The following is a 19,522-nucleotide window of genomic DNA, read 5'->3' as shown; positions in this document are numbered from 1 at the left end:
GAAGAGCACTTCTTAATTACCTGCCCTCTGTATACAGAACACAGAAAAGAACTCTTTCAAATAATACAAAGCAGCCACACATGCTTTACACATTTAAACAACAAAGATAAATTCCACTTCATAATGAACAACCCAAACGAAACAGTGATAATATCTTTGGCCAAATTCCTTAACCTTGCTTTTAACAAAAGAAACTGTGCTACATCTACCACTTCATGATGTCTATCAATAATTACTATAAATACGAAGGTTTAGTTTACATAGTAGAAAACATTGGTACATTTCTATATGTGTAATTTTGGTGCTATTTATCTATGTATTTTACTAATACTATTATCATTATTATTGCTGCTATTACCTTATCTATGTACATTTTCACCAGCTCAGTCTGGTGCAGAAAGTATGAATAAAGCATTATTATTATAATATAAATAGAAATGGACAAAATTTCAGAAAGATTTTATAAGTTTTATTTACTCTCACTAATGTAACCATGACTTTTTTCTTTTGTTAGTCATATGAGGAAGGTCACCCTGGTGGGCTATGGTGCAGTCACTCCAAATAAGATATGGTGTTAGCTGGGAACTTTTTGTGGGCCTGAAGTTCATTTCTGAGTGTCAACTGCTACAACAATGTCAAGCTGATGTTCAGTTTTTTGAACTGTGGATATGTGAGCAACCCAACATATTTTGGCATTCAGAGGAACGTGGTTGGACCACAATGCAACATCAAAAAGGCCACTCCCATGGAGCAAAAGGTTGATGCTACTTCATATGGGGAAGCATGTTAACCATGAGGTATTTTTATGTTGATGACTTGTTGAAGTCTGTGAAGACTAAAGATGAAGTGATTGATGAAGTACAACAGGCTGTATGGGTGGATTTAATTTGACCAAATTTGCAATCAAAGATGAGGCTCTTCTTGAAGGTATGCCCCCTTGTGACCTAGCGAAAGAAGTACGGGAGCTTACGCCTAATATTTGTGCTAAAGCCCTAGGTATCAAATGGGATGTTACTGCAGATATGTTCTATTTTGTCTTCAAATTAAATTTTAGGTCTCATGTGAATAGGCGCATTATGCTCAGCACTGTTGCATCAATATATGACCCACTAGGCCTAGTGTGCCTTGTTGTTATAAGGGGTAAAGTGCTGTTCCAAGAGGCTACTCAACTGCAACTCCAATGGGACGAGCTGATCCAATGTAGTCTGTGTGATATACTGATGAATGTAAACACCGTCATACGTAGGTCAGGTCATATGAAGGTCAGGTCATATGTAGGTCAGGTCAGTGACCTGTACATGCATGTGCAGGATAATAAAGAATGTCCTCGTTTCCGCCAACCTGAACACGTTGTTGTGTTATTCACATGTCAGAGAATATAACCTCACATGGTGGCAGTCGGTTCAAGGACTACGTCTCATTGTCTCCACATCTGTTTACTGAATGTGTTGTGAACCTGTTGGAGAACTGTTTCGACGTTTATGGTGTGTTAATTGCAAATTATTGTGAAAACATGGCAAAGATTTTTCTTCTGTAGGAATTTGACTTCAAGCAGCCTGACTCGTAGCTGGTATGGAAAGCACGTTTCCTGAGAATGGTCTCAGCTACGAAACTAAAGTCTGAAGATGGTGATGTTCAGGTCAGTAACTGAATAAGGTAGTGGATGCAGTATACTACACATACACACCTTTGACAGTTTGTTGACCTATTTATCAGAAGCTGGACAACATGACCCTGTTACTAAAGGACTGTTGAAGAAAGTAGGCTCTGACTTCTATAACATGACAGACTTATACCAATCATGACAGATTCTTATACCAATCATGCAGCTAAGTCTTTTCTTTCAAAAGAAAGATGTGATTCGGGTAAAATCTAATGTCCTGAAATAAATATATCTTTGTTTTAGACTGAAGAGTTCAATTGTAGTGGGACCAAAGAGTAGACCGTACATACGTTCTGTGAAAGTAGTCACTTTAGAGAGGACATTTGGCATGGACAGGCATACTTTAGGAAAGCATATCAAACAACTATTTCCCCCGATGCTGAGAGAATATGAAAAAAACTCATTCTATGTTGGGATTCGCCTCAAAGAGCATGAAACACTCCAACCTCCAACCTGTCCTTCAACCCCTATTCATTTAACAACAACAGAGAGACTGAGAAGAGAGCTGGAGGAGACTGAAAGGTTGGTTTTCTTTCAGTATACATAGTAACACTCACACAATTAAGTTGACCCTTTTATTTCCCCTTAAAAAAGGAAAAAAGTTTAATAAAGAATAAAATGGTATATAACAACCCTATCATTGGTTTAAAATTTTTTTCTTTTACCCCTTGTTTTTCTTTAAAGTGATGCGGCATTGGGGGGGCACAAATAGGGTTAATAATGTTGAATATGTTAAATTAACTCATTTCAGAATGCCCTCATTCTGTTCAGGGGGTATAGACTTGAAGTGCAGCAGTATCAACAACAGTGATACTGCTGACATGGGGAAGCATGCACAGTTAAATTTTCTTAAAAGAATCTGATCCACTGCATTAATTTACTTAATCTCTGAAAAAAATTGACAAGTACATTGGTCTGCTCATTTGTTTGTTTCTTTACCGTTGGCTGTTACATCATTAAAAGAGTACTTCCGACTTTTGTCATGGGAAGATTCACTCCAATCACCCAATTAAATACAAGGTAATATGGTCAAGAGGATAATGTGGCGTGCATTTAATTTAACTTGTAGGCTCCACTTCTAAGTCTAAACAATGGCATGCTCCGCCAGTTTCTCGGACTACCGTAAAGACTACGACTTTTGTCATGGGAAGATTCACTCCAATCACCCAATTAAATACAAGGTAATATGGTCAAGAGGATAATGTGGCGTGCATTTGATTTAACTTGTAGGCTCCACTTCTAAGTCTAAACAATGGCATGCTCCGCCAGTTTCTCGGACTACCGTAAAGACTACGACCAAAATAAGAGGCAGCAGATGATTGTTCCAAGTTGGAAAGCAGAGTTTAGTTGGCTGATAATGATATGTCACAAAAACCGTCAAATAGTATATTGCAATACGCGCCTTTCCCTTTAAGGCCTGCTTTCGTCAAGGAAGATTCCGGACAAATTTAACGGGTATAAAAATGGACCGTTCGTTAAAGGATGCCAAAATTTAAACTTTGCTAATAAATGAAATTCATCAACCTCTTCACAGCTTGGAAGACTATGAAAAGGCCTCCAGACGAATGTGCTGAGTGATAAGCTGTTGGACTATATCAACAAAAATGCAGTTTTCCTCCCAGGAGATTATCCCACCTTTTATTACATGAAAAAACTAATAGCTCAGTTGCCCTACTCAGATCTCTTCAAGGCCCATTTCACATCTTTTTAAATCTCATTGAGGATATTGTTATCACAAATCATGCCTTCTTTGCCAGCCTGTATCATGAGGTTGTCAGGGGGATTCTTGCCAGAAAAACCTAAGCCCTTTCATATCAGTCTTGTCACTGTTGCTGCATACCTTGGATGGTATCGTATTTAATCACCTATTCTTCACAAATTTCACCTATCCAAAGATCTGGAAGTTCTTTACAAGGGCATAGCATCCTGTGCACTCAACACAGCGATTGTACAGATGAAAATTTCATCGTAATAAAAACAATTTTTATACATAGTTTGAATGCTTATGCTCAGGGACAACTAAGAGGGTATAATATAAAATAATCCTATGCAGTTACATTTATTGCCCCCAAAACGCTAAACCATTAGCTACCATCATCTTAAACATTAGAATTGCAGTCCTAGCACCTGGCAGAGAAACAAGAATTTACCTGAAAATCAGCAAACCTATCATGTATCTTATTGACCAGACCAAGCGTTCTTCCATACCAAAAGGAAGCATGAAGCACACAAAATAATGTTACGTCATTTTTTTAAATACAGAAGCAAGGACATATGATCATGAGCTGTTGAGCAATCATCTTTCAAAAAAGCAGTACTAGCAAAGATTCTACCACCTAGCTACCTATCACCAGATACACAGAATGAAATTATTGAAATTGCCACCGATGTTATTAAGGATGACATAGTGAAGGACTGTAACAAAGCTCCCTGTTTTGGTTTCATCACAGATGAGACAAATCTGCCTCCAAAGGCTCCTGTTACATGTAGTAACATGCTGGTAGTGTCATTGATGGCACCTCTCTCTCACACTCTCAATCTCAGGTCACACTTGGATTCTATCCCCCGGTGGCTTAAGTTATGGGACTGGCTCCATTACGACACTTTTCAAAAGAAACTGTTTTACAAGCAGTGCAAAGAAGCAGGCCTGAAGAATTCCTTCACTGATAGGTGTGCAACTTATAAAACTTCCAGCTTGATATGGCATGAGGAGACCGCAGATCACTGGGGAGCTAGTCGCTGCCTGGTGCTGAGTGCTGACATGTCTTCATCATTGAAGAAAGCTCATGGTGCTTGGATGTATCTGAATAACCGACTTAGACTGTGTTTCAATGCATGTAAAAATGTAGGCAATTAAGCTTTTGAAAGAGCTACCCTTAAGTATGGGTGTGGGAGTCCTATTGTTTACATTTTGATGGACAAGTAATTCATAAAAAAACTGTATATGTCATCTACCTTCAATTTTGATAAATCAGATTTTGTTTTACTTCTTCTTGATGGTTTCATCTAATAAAAAAAGTGCATTTTTTCAGTTAATTCTGTATGGTGCTTTTTCATGCAGGTAAATGCTATAAAAATGACATAATGCTCTTGAAAAAGACTGGTTTGATAGGCACATCTAACACTGTCAGTTTCTGGAGAATTTTTGACCTTTTTATTGATATTCTTAAGTTATTAATTGGTCTTGTATTTTAACATTAATTTCAACCAACTATTATACATTATTCACATAATTTCCACTCAAAATATAGATATTTTGAATATATTTGTGTTAAAAAATGGCCCATTAGCTTTACACAATGGCCCATTGGTTTGCAAAATTGCCCATACAAGGGTTCCCAACAGGGGCCATTGTCCCATAGGTGGCTTGAGCCTTCCTAATCACTGATAAAGTCTATTGAACATATCATCAAACAGCTGACGGACAAATCAGCATAAAGGAAACATATCTTCAATGAGAAGGAAAAAAAAAAAAAAATGCGAGGGATTACAGCAATCTTTTGATGTCATCTTGCAGGAAATTGACATTCACGTTTAAAATTATTTAACAAACCATTAACTTTTGGTTAAGGTCAATATGTTGTTTTGCAGACCTCAGCCAAAGTCAACTGTGTATCATTTTCCACTAGCCAAGTGAAATAAATATGGTTCAAAGATCTTATTTTGTATTTCTGCATATCTCCCTGATTTCCTAAAGTGGAATGAAGTGATCCACCACTTGGAGTGTCACAATAAAAACATGATAATAAATAGGCAGAATAAAATATGTATGAAAAAAATACACCTTAATGCTTTTATCAGTCACACATTGATAAAACAGCACAAAAAAGGCATGTGTTGCCTTTCAACGGGAGACTGCATTGTCAATGACAGATTTCATTCAGAGACTTGGCAAATGTCTTGGTCAATTGTCCATCTTATTGCCATATATGAACATAAAACTAACCAGGGCCTAACTTACATGGTTCCACTTTTCTTTTTATTTTCTTCTGAAGTTAATGAGCAACTGTATCCTCATGCTTTGATTTCTTCCTTTCTGGTTCACATTCTTCACTGTTTCCTGTCTCTGAAATTTTGAAAGGTAGCAATAAAGACATTAAAAAAAATTTGATGTTTTTTATATAACAGAATCTTTATTTTTAACATTTTGCTATACCCAGAATCAGTGTAAGGTGATGCACATGAAGACAGCACAAAGTTTAATTAAACTCAATGTTATAAAAATTAAGAGTTCTGAAATAAACCTTTCATGGTGATGAGTCTTATAGTGGGGCTGGAGTAGAACATAATACAGGATACTGAATGGTCACAACACATTTAGCTTTTCAGGATCATGATCTTGTATAATATGTTGCAATACTGTCACAACTAACACACTCACCTTCATTCTCACCCTCCCACAACAGCACACATTTGTCCAACTGGAATATAACGCAATACATGTCCTTTTTGGGTGCTACATTCCTCACAAACCGTATCTGGACTTTCTGTGCCACCTCTTTACTCAGATAAGTGGCAACTCTTTCCCTGATGTCCTCCAAATGGTCTGATGCATTGCTAAAACAGTAGCAGTACACCATTGGTAAGACGGAGTTTTCGTGGAGAATTGTGGGATGATCAGAAAGAAGTCCTTTAAAACTGTCCAGAAATTCGAGTGCCATTGCTGGTAAGTTCATAACAAAGTGCACTGACTGCAGAGGATATTTATCCTCCCTGTACCAAGACACTAAATCTGCCTTTGCAACTGTTCTGATGAATTCTCTGCCATCTAAGTTATATGTCTGGACTTGGCCACCAACTTTGTTCAATTTCAAATTCTCCTGTAGCCACTTGTGAGATTCAGGGTTTAGATCGTTTGCTAGAACTGTGCATTTCTTTTTCCCTGCTGGCACTGCAAATGGGCCAATACCAGCAAATACATCATACAGTTTGTCTCCAGGTTTCAGCAACTTGACAATCCGCTCGTGTTCTGTACCTAGATACAAAAGTAATTCACTTTTAAAATAGCTGTGGTACATATACTGAATCATTCTAAACAGTTGAACCAAAAGATTCAAATATTTCCTGTTGTGCTCTAGGAATGGCTAGGAATTCTAACTGCAGTGTCTCAAAGGATTCAGCTTATCACCGAGTAGAAAAGTCGAGCATTTTATAAGCTGAAGGCAACGCAACATTAGGGTGAAACATGCAAACTATTATTTTTACCAAATGCTTAAAGTTATTAAAACAAACAATGGCTGATCCAGAATATCAAATTGGAGGAAGGGGGAGGGGTACCGTATTCCAAAACATGTGCACCATTTTTCCCCTACCTCTATCCCACATGGCAGTGCTTACTACATGAAATGTGTCTCAGTGTTCATTTTTCCCCCTCTCAGGAATTTGGTTGTATGTGGGTCAAACTTTTTATTTTAGGAAAAAAGAGGGGGAAATGTATCTGCTAATACAAACAAAGATAATATTTCAAATTTAACAAAATTATTTCTAAGGAAATACGTTCATCTATAGACCTCCCCCCCCCCCCCCAACACACACACACACACACACAAAGATTCACTACCACCACCAGGGTGATTACCAAGTCTAGAATTCCAGTAAACTTTGGAGAAATCCATCTTGTATTGGCAGCCGTTTTCTTTAGCTGTGGTAATGAAGTTATCCTCCCCTGCTATCACCTCCATTTGGAAATTCCTGAAGGTGTTGTCTATTGTGTTGGTCTTGTTAACAACTGTTTTAATGGTTTTAAACTTGTCTATGAGGACTTGACCTAGAGAGGGATGATAAAGAAGCTGTGTACAGTAACAGATACAGCATTGAAATAAGAATGTGATAACTTTTAATAAGAAATCAAGATAAAGTGTAGACCATGTAGTATTGAGTAAATCATATATAATATTTTGTTTTAAAATCATCCATTAATTGCATCCCAGAAATCAAAGGCACAAATGCAGATATTCTTTTGCATCAGAATAGCAAGATTGCCTGATAAGCAATATATCACTGAAATAAACTATCTTACATACATTCAAACTTTCATAAGAGGCAAAAATATAGGGCAATTTGGAATCGCGCTTGGATCATAATGGCAAAAGACTAATGAATTTTTATCAGTCTGGACCAAAAGTGCAAACAAGATGCGATTTACTGAAAGTCAGAAAATATGGGGTTCAGGGGACCACCTAGGCCAATGATAATTTTGGCTCCTAAAAAGTTAGCAAACTGCTGCTAACATTCAAAAAAAGATTTTTTTTATTCAATAATCAATCATACCAATAAGATGTTTGTAGTCTAGCAATGCATCTTTTAAGTTCAGGTGAGCTATGTGCCCAATGACAGTATAACTTGAAAACCCTTCACTTTCAATGGGCAACACTGCCTTAAAAATGTCTTCTCCATTCCAATTTTCATATTCCATATCCAGTTCATACAGTTGCCAAGTGTCAGGGTCCGCTCCTTTACTTTTCAGCATGTCACTCTCTTCTTCTGTGAAAGAATCCTTTGTTGGATGTTGCTGCGGGTCTAAAAGCATAACTCTACTTTTTTTCACATTGGGATCGTCATCAGATAAGTCAACGAATGGTTGAACCTTAGTCAATCTTAGGAGGTGGCTGTTAAAGTGTCGTACGATATCACGTATCCCTTGCGCTGGAACAAGTATACCTGGCACGTACACTTTTTGTTTAAACTTTTCCCTATCGAGTGTGACCATTCCTCGCACTGACTTGGGAGGGGAAATATCTCTAGTACTTGTGATTCCCTTCGGAGCAGTTATTAGACTGGACATCATTGGTATTCTAAGTATAACATTTACCAGCAGCTGGGGTAATTTAAAGGAACTTGATACAGCGTGTGTTGCTGGGAAAGCGGGTCGTGAGAAAGCTTTGGAACGAGAGGACGGTTGGCGAACGACGAAAGCCTCTGTGTTTTTCTTTTCGAGTACCTCTGTCTGAGAAAGACACTTCAATGTGAATTGGCGTCCTCCCAGTACGACAGTACCGGTATATTTGTCAACAGAAATGCGCAAAATGTTCCTCAACATTGGAACAATCAAACTTTTCAAACTGAACCATGTGCGCCAGGAGCGGAAGTAGCAGTTTACGAATCTCCCTGTGGAAAAGAGCACTTCCTTTTCAAACACGTTGTTGTGATATTAGACGTGATACAGGTATGGTACGTTAATTTGTATGTGTAGGCTGTAGCTCAAAAAGATGTTTATTACTTTGATAGTGGAGGGTAATTACAAGAGACACCTCATTTTTAAGATGGCCATTCTCACTATGTAAGCTTGCAGCTTGACGAGCGTAACATAAAAAGCATTCTCATGCCTCTTCCTCATTTTTTACTAACCTGTTACTAGTAAGGTTATTTCTAAATTAATATTATCTACATATATTTTGAAATATAATTTTGCTGAACAAATTCAGATATATGAACTCATGTAAATGCTTTGTTTAAATGTCCTAGTGCTAATGACAATCATATTATTTTATATTTTCAGGTTATAAACTTCTACTAGATTAAGTACAAAGACTACCACTGAAAATGGAGGACATTGTAAAAGATGCCCGTTTTTCCCATATACCTACAGACCCGAGATTCCGGAGGATGGGTAAACGTGACAGAAAAGTAAAGATTGATAAAAGGTTTCAGAGCATGTTCAATGATAAACGGTTCAAGCTGAAGTATACAGTGGACAAAAGAGGCCGCCCTATAAATCTCACTTCTAATGATCATTTAAGACAGTTTTATGAGCTTGACACATCTGAATCTGAAGACGATGGCAGTGGTGATCAAGAAAGGAGTGAAAAGAAAAGTAAAAAGTCTGCAAAGGGAAAAGTAAATAAGGCAAAAACAGAGTCAATGAAAAAATACAATGACAAGAGAAAAGGAAAGTCAGATATAGAGATGAAGAAATCATCTTTGAAGGAATTCTCAAATAAAGATATCAAATTTGACAAAATTGATAGCAAGGGAAATAAATCCAAATCCAAAGCTGGTATGGTTTCTGTAAACAAAGAAAAAAATAAAAGTAAGAAATCAGTTTGCAGTACTGACAAGGAAAGAATGTCTTTAAGAAATGTAAAGAAAAGAGCACCATATGACCCTGGAAATATGAAGGATAGCAGCAAAGAAAGTGAAGAGAGATCATCAGGTATTTGTTGAATGTCATTTTGTAAAAACTTGGTATATTGCATATTTAACCATGTGGGTGCAGGGTTGTTTTTTCAAAAATAAATAAATAAATAAATAAATAAATAAATAAATAAATAAATAAATAAAATAAACTGAGTTGGTTGTAATAGAAGTTTTATCAAAATAACACAATTTTACTAAATAACTCCATGTTACAGGTTTTGCCTAATTCTTTACTTCTTATTTGTTGTTTGACATATCTGCTACATTTTAGATGAGGTTTTGTCTAATTCTTTACTTCTTATTTGTTGTTTGACATATCTGCTACATTTTAGACAAGGAGGGCCAGGAAGACCAAGAGGACAGTGATGATGATGATGATGATGATGATGATGATGAGAATGAAGAAGAGAAAGAGGGTGAAGATGTGGAAGATGAGGATGATGATGAGGAGGAGGAAGATTTAGAGATAGAAGATGAAGAAACAGATAATAGGAAAACACAAGGCAAGATTTGTGTTTTTTGCCATGTGATATGCAAGAAAAGTATAAATAGATGCAATCAACCCATGGTTTATCTTGTTTTTTTTGTCTATACATTTTACATGAGCAGAAGAATTAACAATTCAAAAAGATTTTCCTTAAATCTTGAACTCCAGCATTTTACATTGGATATCAAATTGCGATAGGTTAAAATCTCCATTTTTATGACATCATGCTCACAACTCATTTTCTCACTTAGAGTAACTGGTGAATTTAAATACAGTGAAAATATTCATTAGATAATTCTTGAAGCATTATCAGTCTGTTTTTGGAACAAATAATTTATGACTCACAGAAGCACCAAATACTAAATATGACTTTGGAAAAAAAGTAGAAAACAATTAATCATTTCTCATTGTGTCATTGTGTTGGTGAAAGATATGTTATTAAGCTCACTGCTGTACCAAAACTTATGGCAGCACAACATCAGATATGGTTTCAAAGTTTTATGCTGTTATTTTATATTTTCAGCTTTTGGTCCTGATCTAGCTAGGGGGGAGGGGGGCGTTGAAAGTTCAAGTGATGAGGATTCAGGTCTTGAGGAAGAAGAAGATGAAGGTATGATGAATCCAGTTTGCTTAGAAAATTGTTTACATAAATATTAACAATATTGTGCAAATTTTGATAAATCGGTATAATTTATGGTTTGAATTTTCAGTCAAAGATTTCATTGAATATTATGTGCTTTTGGGATACATCAAAAATTTGCCACTAAGAAATTCCTGTTCTTATGTTTAAGTAAGCCAAATTGATTTAAAAAGAATGACTTAATAAATAACTAAATGTGTAGGAGATAAATAAATAGATGATAGAAATGGTGAAATAAGTGATCACTTTTATAACACATCACAAAAAACTGGTAATTTAAGTGAATGATAAATTGGAGTGATATTTTAATTCTGCCAGATGAAGCAGATGACATGTGGGATGACCTTGACACCAATGCACCTCAGGCAGATGAGGCAACCAATAGGCTTGCCATGTGCAATATGGACTGGGACAGGATCAAGGCTCAAGATTTGTTTGTATTGCTCAACTCCTTCAAGCCAACTGCAGGGGTGATAAAGTCAGTCACTGTGAGTTGCCTCTTTGTTTTGCATCTTTCTTTGTAATCAATGTTTTGTATTATTTAAAGCATTGAACAAGCTGTTAAGATACAAAGCAACTACTATTTAACATGTCAATCACCTTACCAAAAGTACAATACATTGGGTCAGTGGTTTGTTATAAGATATCATGGAATGATTAGCATTTTTTTACTTTGTTTCCATTTACTTATATTTTGTCTACTTTGTTCAATTAGATTTACCCATCAGAATATGGAGCTGAAAGAATGAAAGAAGAAGGGATGAAAGGCCCAACAGAGCTGGTGGAGAAAACAAAGAGTCTTGGGGAAGATGGTGAAGAAGATGAAGAGGAGGAAAAAGGAGATGAAGGTACTGCATTTGTAATAAGGAAAGAACTTTATGAGGTAGTTTGTATGAATAATGTACTCAAAAAAGAAAGTGATTTGAATGAAGGTTAAACTTTTTTATTTAAAGATGTTTTATCATCTCTAAGCTTGTTAGACCTCCTATATTTCAAATAAAAGACCTAATCAAGTGTTAGATTTCAAAGTCACTACCAGTTTTCCTTTCCAGAAAACTACTACATATTTTGATTGTGCCTCGGCACTGCAGATTAACAGGTTTTTTAAAGTCCTGTTTTTTTTTTTTTTCAAAAAGTCATTAGAATATATATATATATTCTTTTATTAAGAAAGCCCAGAGTTCCGTGAAAAACTGAGAAAGTACCAGCTGAACAGACTCAAATATTTCTATGCTATTGTCGAGTGTGACTCTGTGGAAACGGCTAACGCCCTCTATGAACAGTTAGATGGATGGGAATATGAAAGCAGTGCCACAAAGTTAGACCTCAGGTAAATGTGTTTGCCATAATACATATCTTGAAGTGCTCTGGTATGATTTGTTGAACATATACTGATATTCTTCATCATATATCAGCGTGCTTTAGTTATTTTGTCTGAGTGGTACGTCAACACAAAATACATAACCTTAAATTGTTGCAGAGTATTAATGAAAAAAAGCAATAAATGTTTCCTTTAATTGGTACATAATACATCATTGGTACATTATTGGTACATAATTTATTCCATCAGCTGATTTTTTTTCTCTGTGAATGTCTGTACATTTGTTAATTTTGCTGCTTTATACAGGTTTGTACCTGATGGGATGACATTTGACCAGAAGCCTAAGAGTGTAGCCACAGACATGCCAGATGCCACAGTCTACAAACCCAACCTGTTTGTTACTACTGCCCTCAACCAGACCAAGGTGAGAATGTCACTCTCTGGTCATCCTGTTGCCACAACAAACATTTATGGTCACTACACTGTCACACCTAAGACAGTTACTCTCATCATGCTATAAAATGTAGCCTAGTTGTTTTTCATCAGTGTCTTATGAATTTAGTTAAAGCCCGATGCTCCTCCCTCAGGTATCCATCACTTAATTGAATATTTCAACGAGTAAGTTTAATACTTTCCTCACAGGTGGATTGCACCTGGGATGAGACAGACAGAGACAGGACAGCTCTCACCATGAGAGACTTCAGCAAGGAGGAGCTACAGGAGATGGACGTCAAGGCATACCTGGCCTCCAGTTCTGATGATGAGAATGGTGCAAGTGAGAATAGTTCTGCTAAAGATTGAAATATGTGGGGCAGAACAATATTATCTGTGTCCATTGAGTGGAGTAAAGTGTGTGTCTGTCTGTCTGTCTGTCTGTCTGTCTATGTAAAAAAACTTTATTTCAATAGAAATTATATTTTGTTAGTAGTGTTTTTAATGCAGGAAAAAATATTCATTGCAGGAGAATCAGTTAAATATATTTTATTTTTTTATTATATGTTATACAATGTCTTTTATTCAACAGATCCATATGGAGACCTGATTGAAAAACCTGATTTTGCCATCAGTGATGGAGAGGGTTCAGTAGAAGACGAGGACAAAGCTCTGGAGAAATATAAAGCTTTGCTGAAGACAGTGGAGGAAAAAGATGAAAAGAAAGAGGAGAAGGATATGGAAATGGAGATAACATGGGAACCAGGTAAGATGGCTGATGTTGTTGACATGATTTTCCTAAACTAAAAATATTCTTCTGCTTTGTATGTTTTGTTCAGCAACTATTTAAATAGCACTACTGTTAGGCTTATATTTATTTTAAAAGTAGAGAAACAGATAGTAAACCAAACCATTTTACTTGTCAGGCCTGAAAGAAACCACTGAGGATATGTTAAAGAAAAAGGAAGAAGACAAGGGCAGTCTGACACCTTGGGAACAATATCTAAAGAAGAAAAAAGAAAAGAAGAAAGTGAAAAAACAAGAAAAGCAGGTAATGATGGGTGTTGTTGCGGTTTTGAGGAGGGGGTATTTCAGATGCTTTTATTTTTTTCTCAATTTTGTTGTTGATTGACATATTGTCACTTCATGAATTTTATTATTAATAAGTTATTGTCACTAAGCTTCAATTGCCTTTTTTCGATCAAATTTGTATTGGAATTATAATTTTTTGAGCTCAAATAAGTAAATGCACTAAATAAATGCAGAATAACAAAAAGAACTGTTATTAAAATAGACTAAAGTAGGTACTGGTATGTTGTATAGGTGCATCAGTCAACAGATCTATATGGTGTCATTTCAGTCAAAGACAATAGATGAGGCTGGGTCAAGTGATGATGACATTCCTGCTGGTGTGGACATGAATGACCCCTATTTCAAAGAAGGACTGGAAGAAATTGAAGGTAATTTAGTTGTTTAATCAGGATATGCTCAAATGATAAAAAAATGTAAATATTAAGTTCATAGCCAATGTTGATGTGGGTATAAAATGATTAAATGATACTTTACCCATTATGCTAGAACAAAGTTACTTACATGCAGCTTGAATACTCTTATATTTAAAAGCTCAGTCATCTTTTTTCTTTTTTGAAGTTGCTACTTAGGTATTAATTTAGATGGAAGTGTTCATCATCTGTGGTTTTTCGATACTGGTTATATGCACAATAATTGGAAAATCTAAGACGGGGTTCCGATGCTTAGATAGATCCAATAGGATCGGTCTAACTCTAAGGGGATTCACACTAAATTGCTATCAACTTAAACGGCTGTCACGCCTACCAAATCAGCCAGGGGGTAATGAACTTTCATGCACGCTTGGCCTCCAGTAGTTAATTACCCCCTAACAGCTTTAGTAAGCTTTACAGACATTTAAGCCACTTAAGTTGATAGCAATTTAGTGAGAATCTCCTTTTAGATAGATTGATCCAAAGTTAGTTCGTTAGTCTCTGGGAATGTCCCTAAGTTGGATGTCATTAATTGGAATTGCTTTCTGTAATGTCTTTTTTGTCAAAGGTAAATCAGTGAAGAAGAAAAAGAAGCAGAGACAGCTTGAAGAAGATGAAGAGACAGCAAATCAGAAAGTATGTCTATGTTCAGTATGCAAGTGATAATAGATGGGAAAATGATTGTGATTTTGAAAAGACAAAAAGTCATCTGGACAATCACACATATAACACACACATGCACGCACACACACATGCACACACACACACACACACACACAAAGAGAGAGAGAGAGAGATTAGAAAAGGAACAGTTACTTTTTCACCCTGACTGGTACTAATATTATCATCAGGAGATTCTGATGTTCCTTACAGGCTGAGATGTCCCTACTGCTGATGGATGAGGATGACAAAAAGCAACACTTCAGCCTGAAAGGCATCATGGAACAGGAGAAAAAGAAGAAGAAAAAGAAAAAATTGAGGAAGAAAAAGGATGAACAGCATGTAGAGGACACTTTTAAGGTGTGTACACATACATGACTGTGTATTCAGTTTAAAAAACATCATTAGTGGTGTTACTTATTGTCATATTATCAGTACAGTATTTTCTGTTAGTCGCTTAGGTGGAATAGAGTTTTAAAATATTTTAGAGAAAAATAGCTTTGTTAGAGTTGACCAAGTACCCAGTGGGATTTTTTCCTTGAATTAAGTAATTTAAACAGTTAAAACAGCCAGTAGACCAGTGTCAGGTTTGGATGTGTTATTTGTGGGGATGATTAAACTAAAGACATATATTGGTTTATAAACTGATGTTTTAGACAATGCACAATATATAATCTTACCATTGCAACTTGTGAAACAATATCTTCAAATGATGATGAAACAGGTTTAAACTCCTAGCTATATAGCTAGATATAATATATGGGTTCACAAATTGAACAAAGTGGTTATTGTATATCAGCCCATGACAATGTCCTATACATTAAGTAGGTAATAAGACCTCAGTTGTGCAGAAGTACAATTATTGGCAATTGCACATTAAGTAGGTGTGCTTTTTCCATTTGCAAATTGATTTTTGTTCACACCCTACTGGCAGCAATATTCATTAAGCTTTTTCGCGCAGAACTTATGTATATCTTTCCAACCTTCCTGTATGTCTCTTTAGATATTGTGCTTGTATGTTTGGAATGTTTTTTTTCATTAAGTTGTAAATTAAATGTTTCCAAGTGGTGGTTCAAAACATTTTATATGCATTGTGGACTATGATATGTCAGTACAAAATGAATATAAAACCTGTTTTCTAGAACAGACACTGAAAAGAATGACCCCTACAATATTGACGTCAGACTCAGCTTATTGAATAAAAGAAAGCTTTGGAAGATTACAACTTAATTACTGCCAACTACCCTATAATGGCACACAACACTGTATGATTATTATTATTATTATTGATATCCTGCCAAAACTGCCCATAAGAAATATTTCACTTATTGGTTTTATCTATTAGCAACACATTTTTATGCATTATCCATTTGACCTTACTTTAATATTAATTTTTGATTGTTGTGGTGAAAGAAAATTTGGGGTCAAGTGCATTCATCCTATCCTAGTAGATTTCTTTCAATAAATAACTTTCACAGTTTAGGCAATTTCCCACCACATGTAACAATTTTGGTAAAATAAGATTTGTTAAGTTGTTGTTTTTCTACACTAACAATTACCCTTCAATCTTTTTTGAAACCATTGTATGACAGTTATCAACATCTCTGGAGAAATGTGGTGATTGAATGCAGTCATTGTTCACCTTTCATCATTATTATCTAGGAGAAGTTAGCCATAAGAAATTAATGCATTTTTACGGACTTAATCTTGATTTTATGATGTTTTTTGAAACTGATGACTTTGGGAAATTATTGAATCCTGTGCATTAATCTTGTGGTGACAGTTCATTGGATCTTGTCATGACAGATCATCACTTATAGACCATTTACAATGCTGCCATATTTCTGTAAATATATTTTTATTTGTTTGTTTTTATTTTCTGTCTATACGAAGTCTTTTATTTTTTTATATTAGTTCCATGACAGTTGTTTTTAAAATTATCTGGAGAAAATTTTGATAAAAGGAAATTGGGAGCTGTTTTGGTATTGGTTTCATGATAAAAATACAAAATATTTGTGGTTAATGCCACAGGAAATATTAGTGATTAAAAGGTCTTAACTGGTCAAGATATGGATTATTATTATTGTCCCATTAGGAGCTTTCATTAACACATGTGAGCTTCAGGTACAAGAAGAGTTAGATATGATTACTTAATATTATCTTGGATGTGATCTTTTGGAATGGTCTCCTATGAAGATTATCTTTATGGAGTATTCACACATAATGATTATGTGATGAAAAATTGAAAAGAAAGTGCATGTGTGTACTTGTTGATTCATTTGATATATTTTTTAATGCCAATTTATTTCCTGTGATGGTGCAAGTGATAAAAGCATTTAGCAGGATTTTAAAATGCGATTTTATTCTATATTTCCTAGGATATTACATTTGATGAAAAATAATGTTTTTTTTTTTTTTGCCATTTGCAGATGAATGTAAATGACCCCCGCTTCAATGCTGTCTTTACCTCCCATTTGTACAACATTGATCCGTCTGCATCAGAGTTCAAGAAGACAAAGGCAATGCAGGAGTTGGTGGAGGCCAAGGTGAAGAAAAGGAGTGAAAAGGAAAAAGGAGAAAAACCTAGTTTAAAGAATGATGAAGAACCACCCAGAAAAAGTCAGAAGATTACCTTGGACACTGTTGCTAAGGAAACCAATACCAAAACAGACAAAGATGCATCCTTGTCCTTGCTTGTGAAATCAGTGAAAGCAAAGACCATGCAATATCATCAGAAAAAATCAAAGTAATTTAAGAAATGATTGAGCAAATGAAAAATACACAATCAGTGCAAACTTATCAGTTTTTGTTGTACTTTTTTTTTTCAATTGGATGACCACATTTTCATAATTAAACATATTGTTTGAAACAAGTGTACAAAGGGGCTTCATGGTTAATATGGAGCCCATATATACTGTATATTTATATATATATTTATTCAATCATAAAAGTATGTGAGTATCAAAATATTTTGTAAATTGGAGTTGTATTTTATGTGCATTTGTGATATCTGCAAATGAAAGCACACTACCTTAGAATTAACCAGGTATTGAATCTGGAAACATTTCTCCTATGTGTGCCATCTAGCCAGGTGCTCATCAGTATACTGGCTAGCTTGCTTTATCTGGTAAATGTCTGGTAATTAATTATAGGCTGGTGGTCTCGTTTGGACTATTTACCAAGTCAATAGGTTTTCAAAAGCCATTCATAGCATTTGGGCATAAAAAAAAATAAATACAGTGCTACATGTACGACATGTATTACAAATAGTGCTGGTTGTGGAAGGTTAAGTCATAAGTAACAAAACTAGTGTGTGATGCAGCCTTTTATTTTACTTTTTATGCAAAATAGATGTAAAAGGAGGTACTTGCACAACAGTTTTATTGTACAAAATGTACTTTCATGCCCATTAGGAGTGGGGTTGGTCAAGCCCACCCTATGTGTAGAGGGTCTCTTTAGAAAGGATCTCTATATAAAGTAGGGGCCACCACAATGTACGTCTGCTATTATCATAATTAATACAACTTTGAATATCTGAAGAACATTTTACATTTTATCTTTCTTAAATCTATGAAATAAGATTAGAAATGAAATATACTATCTGTATTTAGATTCCATTTCTCATCCATATTTTCTGTTTTTGATAGCATGCATTATCTGAAATGAATTTTCTTTTTCTGCTTGCCACCGAAAATATTTTACTAATTCCAACCCCTGCTTCCCTTTCAAAGACCTACATTTTTTTTTTTTTTTTTTGAGTTGTTCTTTTTGTATAAAAGTTACATTTTGTCTGTCTACCTATCCTATGTAAGCATGTAGCAGCTACCTCATGGCAGGAATAAACATGGCCGCCTGCTAGCATATGGACTGAAAATGTCCACATAAGTTTTGAGTACATATCAAGCCCAACCCTCAGACAAGCTGATTTTCACATATATCTCACCTTATATTCATGTCTTTTCAACCGTGAATAATTAGCTTGTCTGAGGCAGGGGCTCGTATAAAAAATGAACATCTTTTATACTCAAGTCATTGTGAGATTCTTCTTTCAATCAGCACTACATGTAAGAATAAAGCAATCAAAATATTGATCACAAATAATGATTGGCCACGTAGTGCCTTTCTTTTTTACACGGGCACCTTCTGTACCCAATTACAAAATTTAACCTCGTCTCCTTACAATTACTATAGATATGTAGCGGACTTGATGTTTGTATCCTTTGACGAGCAACTTTCTGACAAAATTGCCTCAAAATGTTCAAGTATTGGCAGTGATAAATTAAAAGTATGTGTTTTCAACAACTGTCTTTGTATGAAAATAGCATTATCATAGCATTTAATTAATTGAATTGAATTTCACAAATAACATGGACCACATACTGAATGATCAAAATACCCTCAAGTCATTCGAATGCAGTATTTTTTCTTGTTGGGATAACCGTAATCAAATGCTAGTTAAATAATTGAATAGACAGGCACCTGGCTTCACGAGGATGTAAACCCCTCAGGTAAGGGAGGTGAATGGGTATGAATTGTTATCAGTAGTTTGAAAAGTCATCTTACAGGTAGATTATGGTAGCTCAGTTTGACAGCTTACTTATACCCCCTTTACACTGGACGGCGTCCTTTCTGCGTCCTTTCTGCGACCATGAAATTTGGCATCGCTGTGGTCTTAATAAGG

General features: G+C 35.5%; 2 protein-coding genes across 3 annotated transcripts; one reads left to right on the top strand and one right to left on the bottom strand.

The window, feature by feature from the left end:
- Positions 1–4,516: 4,516 nt before the first annotated feature.
- LOC106165324 (tRNA (guanine(37)-N(1))-methyltransferase) lies at positions 4,517–8,702 on the bottom strand. Its single transcript, XM_013543496.2, has 4 exons — positions 7,934–8,702; positions 7,242–7,430; positions 6,045–6,638; positions 4,517–5,729 (listed from the first exon to the last, which is right to left on the bottom strand). The coding sequence occupies exons 1-4, from the start codon at positions 8,700–8,702 to the stop codon at positions 5,659–5,661; spliced, it is 1,623 nt and encodes a 540-aa protein (XP_013398950.2). The 3' UTR covers positions 4,517–5,658.
- On the top strand, positions 8,658–18,465 carry LOC106165309 (ESF1 homolog). 2 transcript variants are annotated; one of them, XM_013543476.3, is made up of 15 exons: positions 8,658–8,828; positions 9,162–9,815; positions 10,132–10,302; positions 10,810–10,896; positions 11,245–11,414; positions 11,642–11,774; positions 12,097–12,256; positions 12,554–12,671; positions 12,890–13,022; positions 13,272–13,445; positions 13,606–13,730; positions 14,040–14,139; positions 14,750–14,817; positions 15,055–15,201; positions 17,271–18,465. In XM_013543476.3, the coding sequence occupies exons 2-15, from the start codon at positions 9,206–9,208 to the stop codon at positions 17,589–17,591; spliced, it is 2,517 nt and encodes an 838-aa protein (XP_013398930.2). In that variant the 5' UTR covers positions 8,658–8,828; positions 9,162–9,205; the 3' UTR covers positions 17,592–18,465. The 2 variants fall into 2 exon arrangements, with proteins under 2 accessions (XP_013398930.2, XP_013398939.2); XM_013543485.2 differs by having other exon boundaries at positions 8,668–8,833.
- The last annotated feature ends 1,057 nt before the right edge of the window (positions 18,466–19,522 follow it).

The sequence above is a fragment of the Lingula anatina genome, chromosome 2, assembly GCF_051362555.1.
Source record: "Lingula anatina isolate TDL-2025a chromosome 2, LinAna3.0, whole genome shotgun sequence".
Taxonomy (NCBI): domain Eukaryota; kingdom Metazoa; phylum Brachiopoda; class Lingulata; order Lingulida; family Lingulidae; genus Lingula; species Lingula anatina.
Note: the sequence above shows the minus strand (reverse complement) of the source record. Positions and strands in the feature narration are given on the sequence as shown.

Coding starts and splice junctions, on each gene's coding strand:
- LOC106165324 (XM_013543496.2), bottom strand. CDS start 8,702: ATGTTGAGGAACATTTTGCGCATTTCTGTTGACAAATATACCGGTACT. Junction 7,431..7,933: donor AGACTACAAACATCTTATTG/GTATGATTGATT, acceptor ATCCCTCTCTAG/GTCAAGTCCTCATAGACAAG. Junction 6,639..7,241: donor TTACTGGAATTCTAGACTTG/GTAATCACCCTG, acceptor TTTTGTATCTAG/GTACAGAACACGAGCGGATT.
- LOC106165309 (XM_013543476.3), top strand. CDS start 9,206: ATGGAGGACATTGTAAAAGATGCCCGTTTTTCCCATATACCTACAGAC. Junction 13,446..13,605: donor GGAGATAACATGGGAACCAG/GTAAGATGGCTG, acceptor TTTACTTGTCAG/GCCTGAAAGAAACCACTGAG. Junction 14,140..14,749: donor AGGACTGGAAGAAATTGAAG/GTAATTTAGTTG, acceptor TTTTTGTCAAAG/GTAAATCAGTGAAGAAGAAA.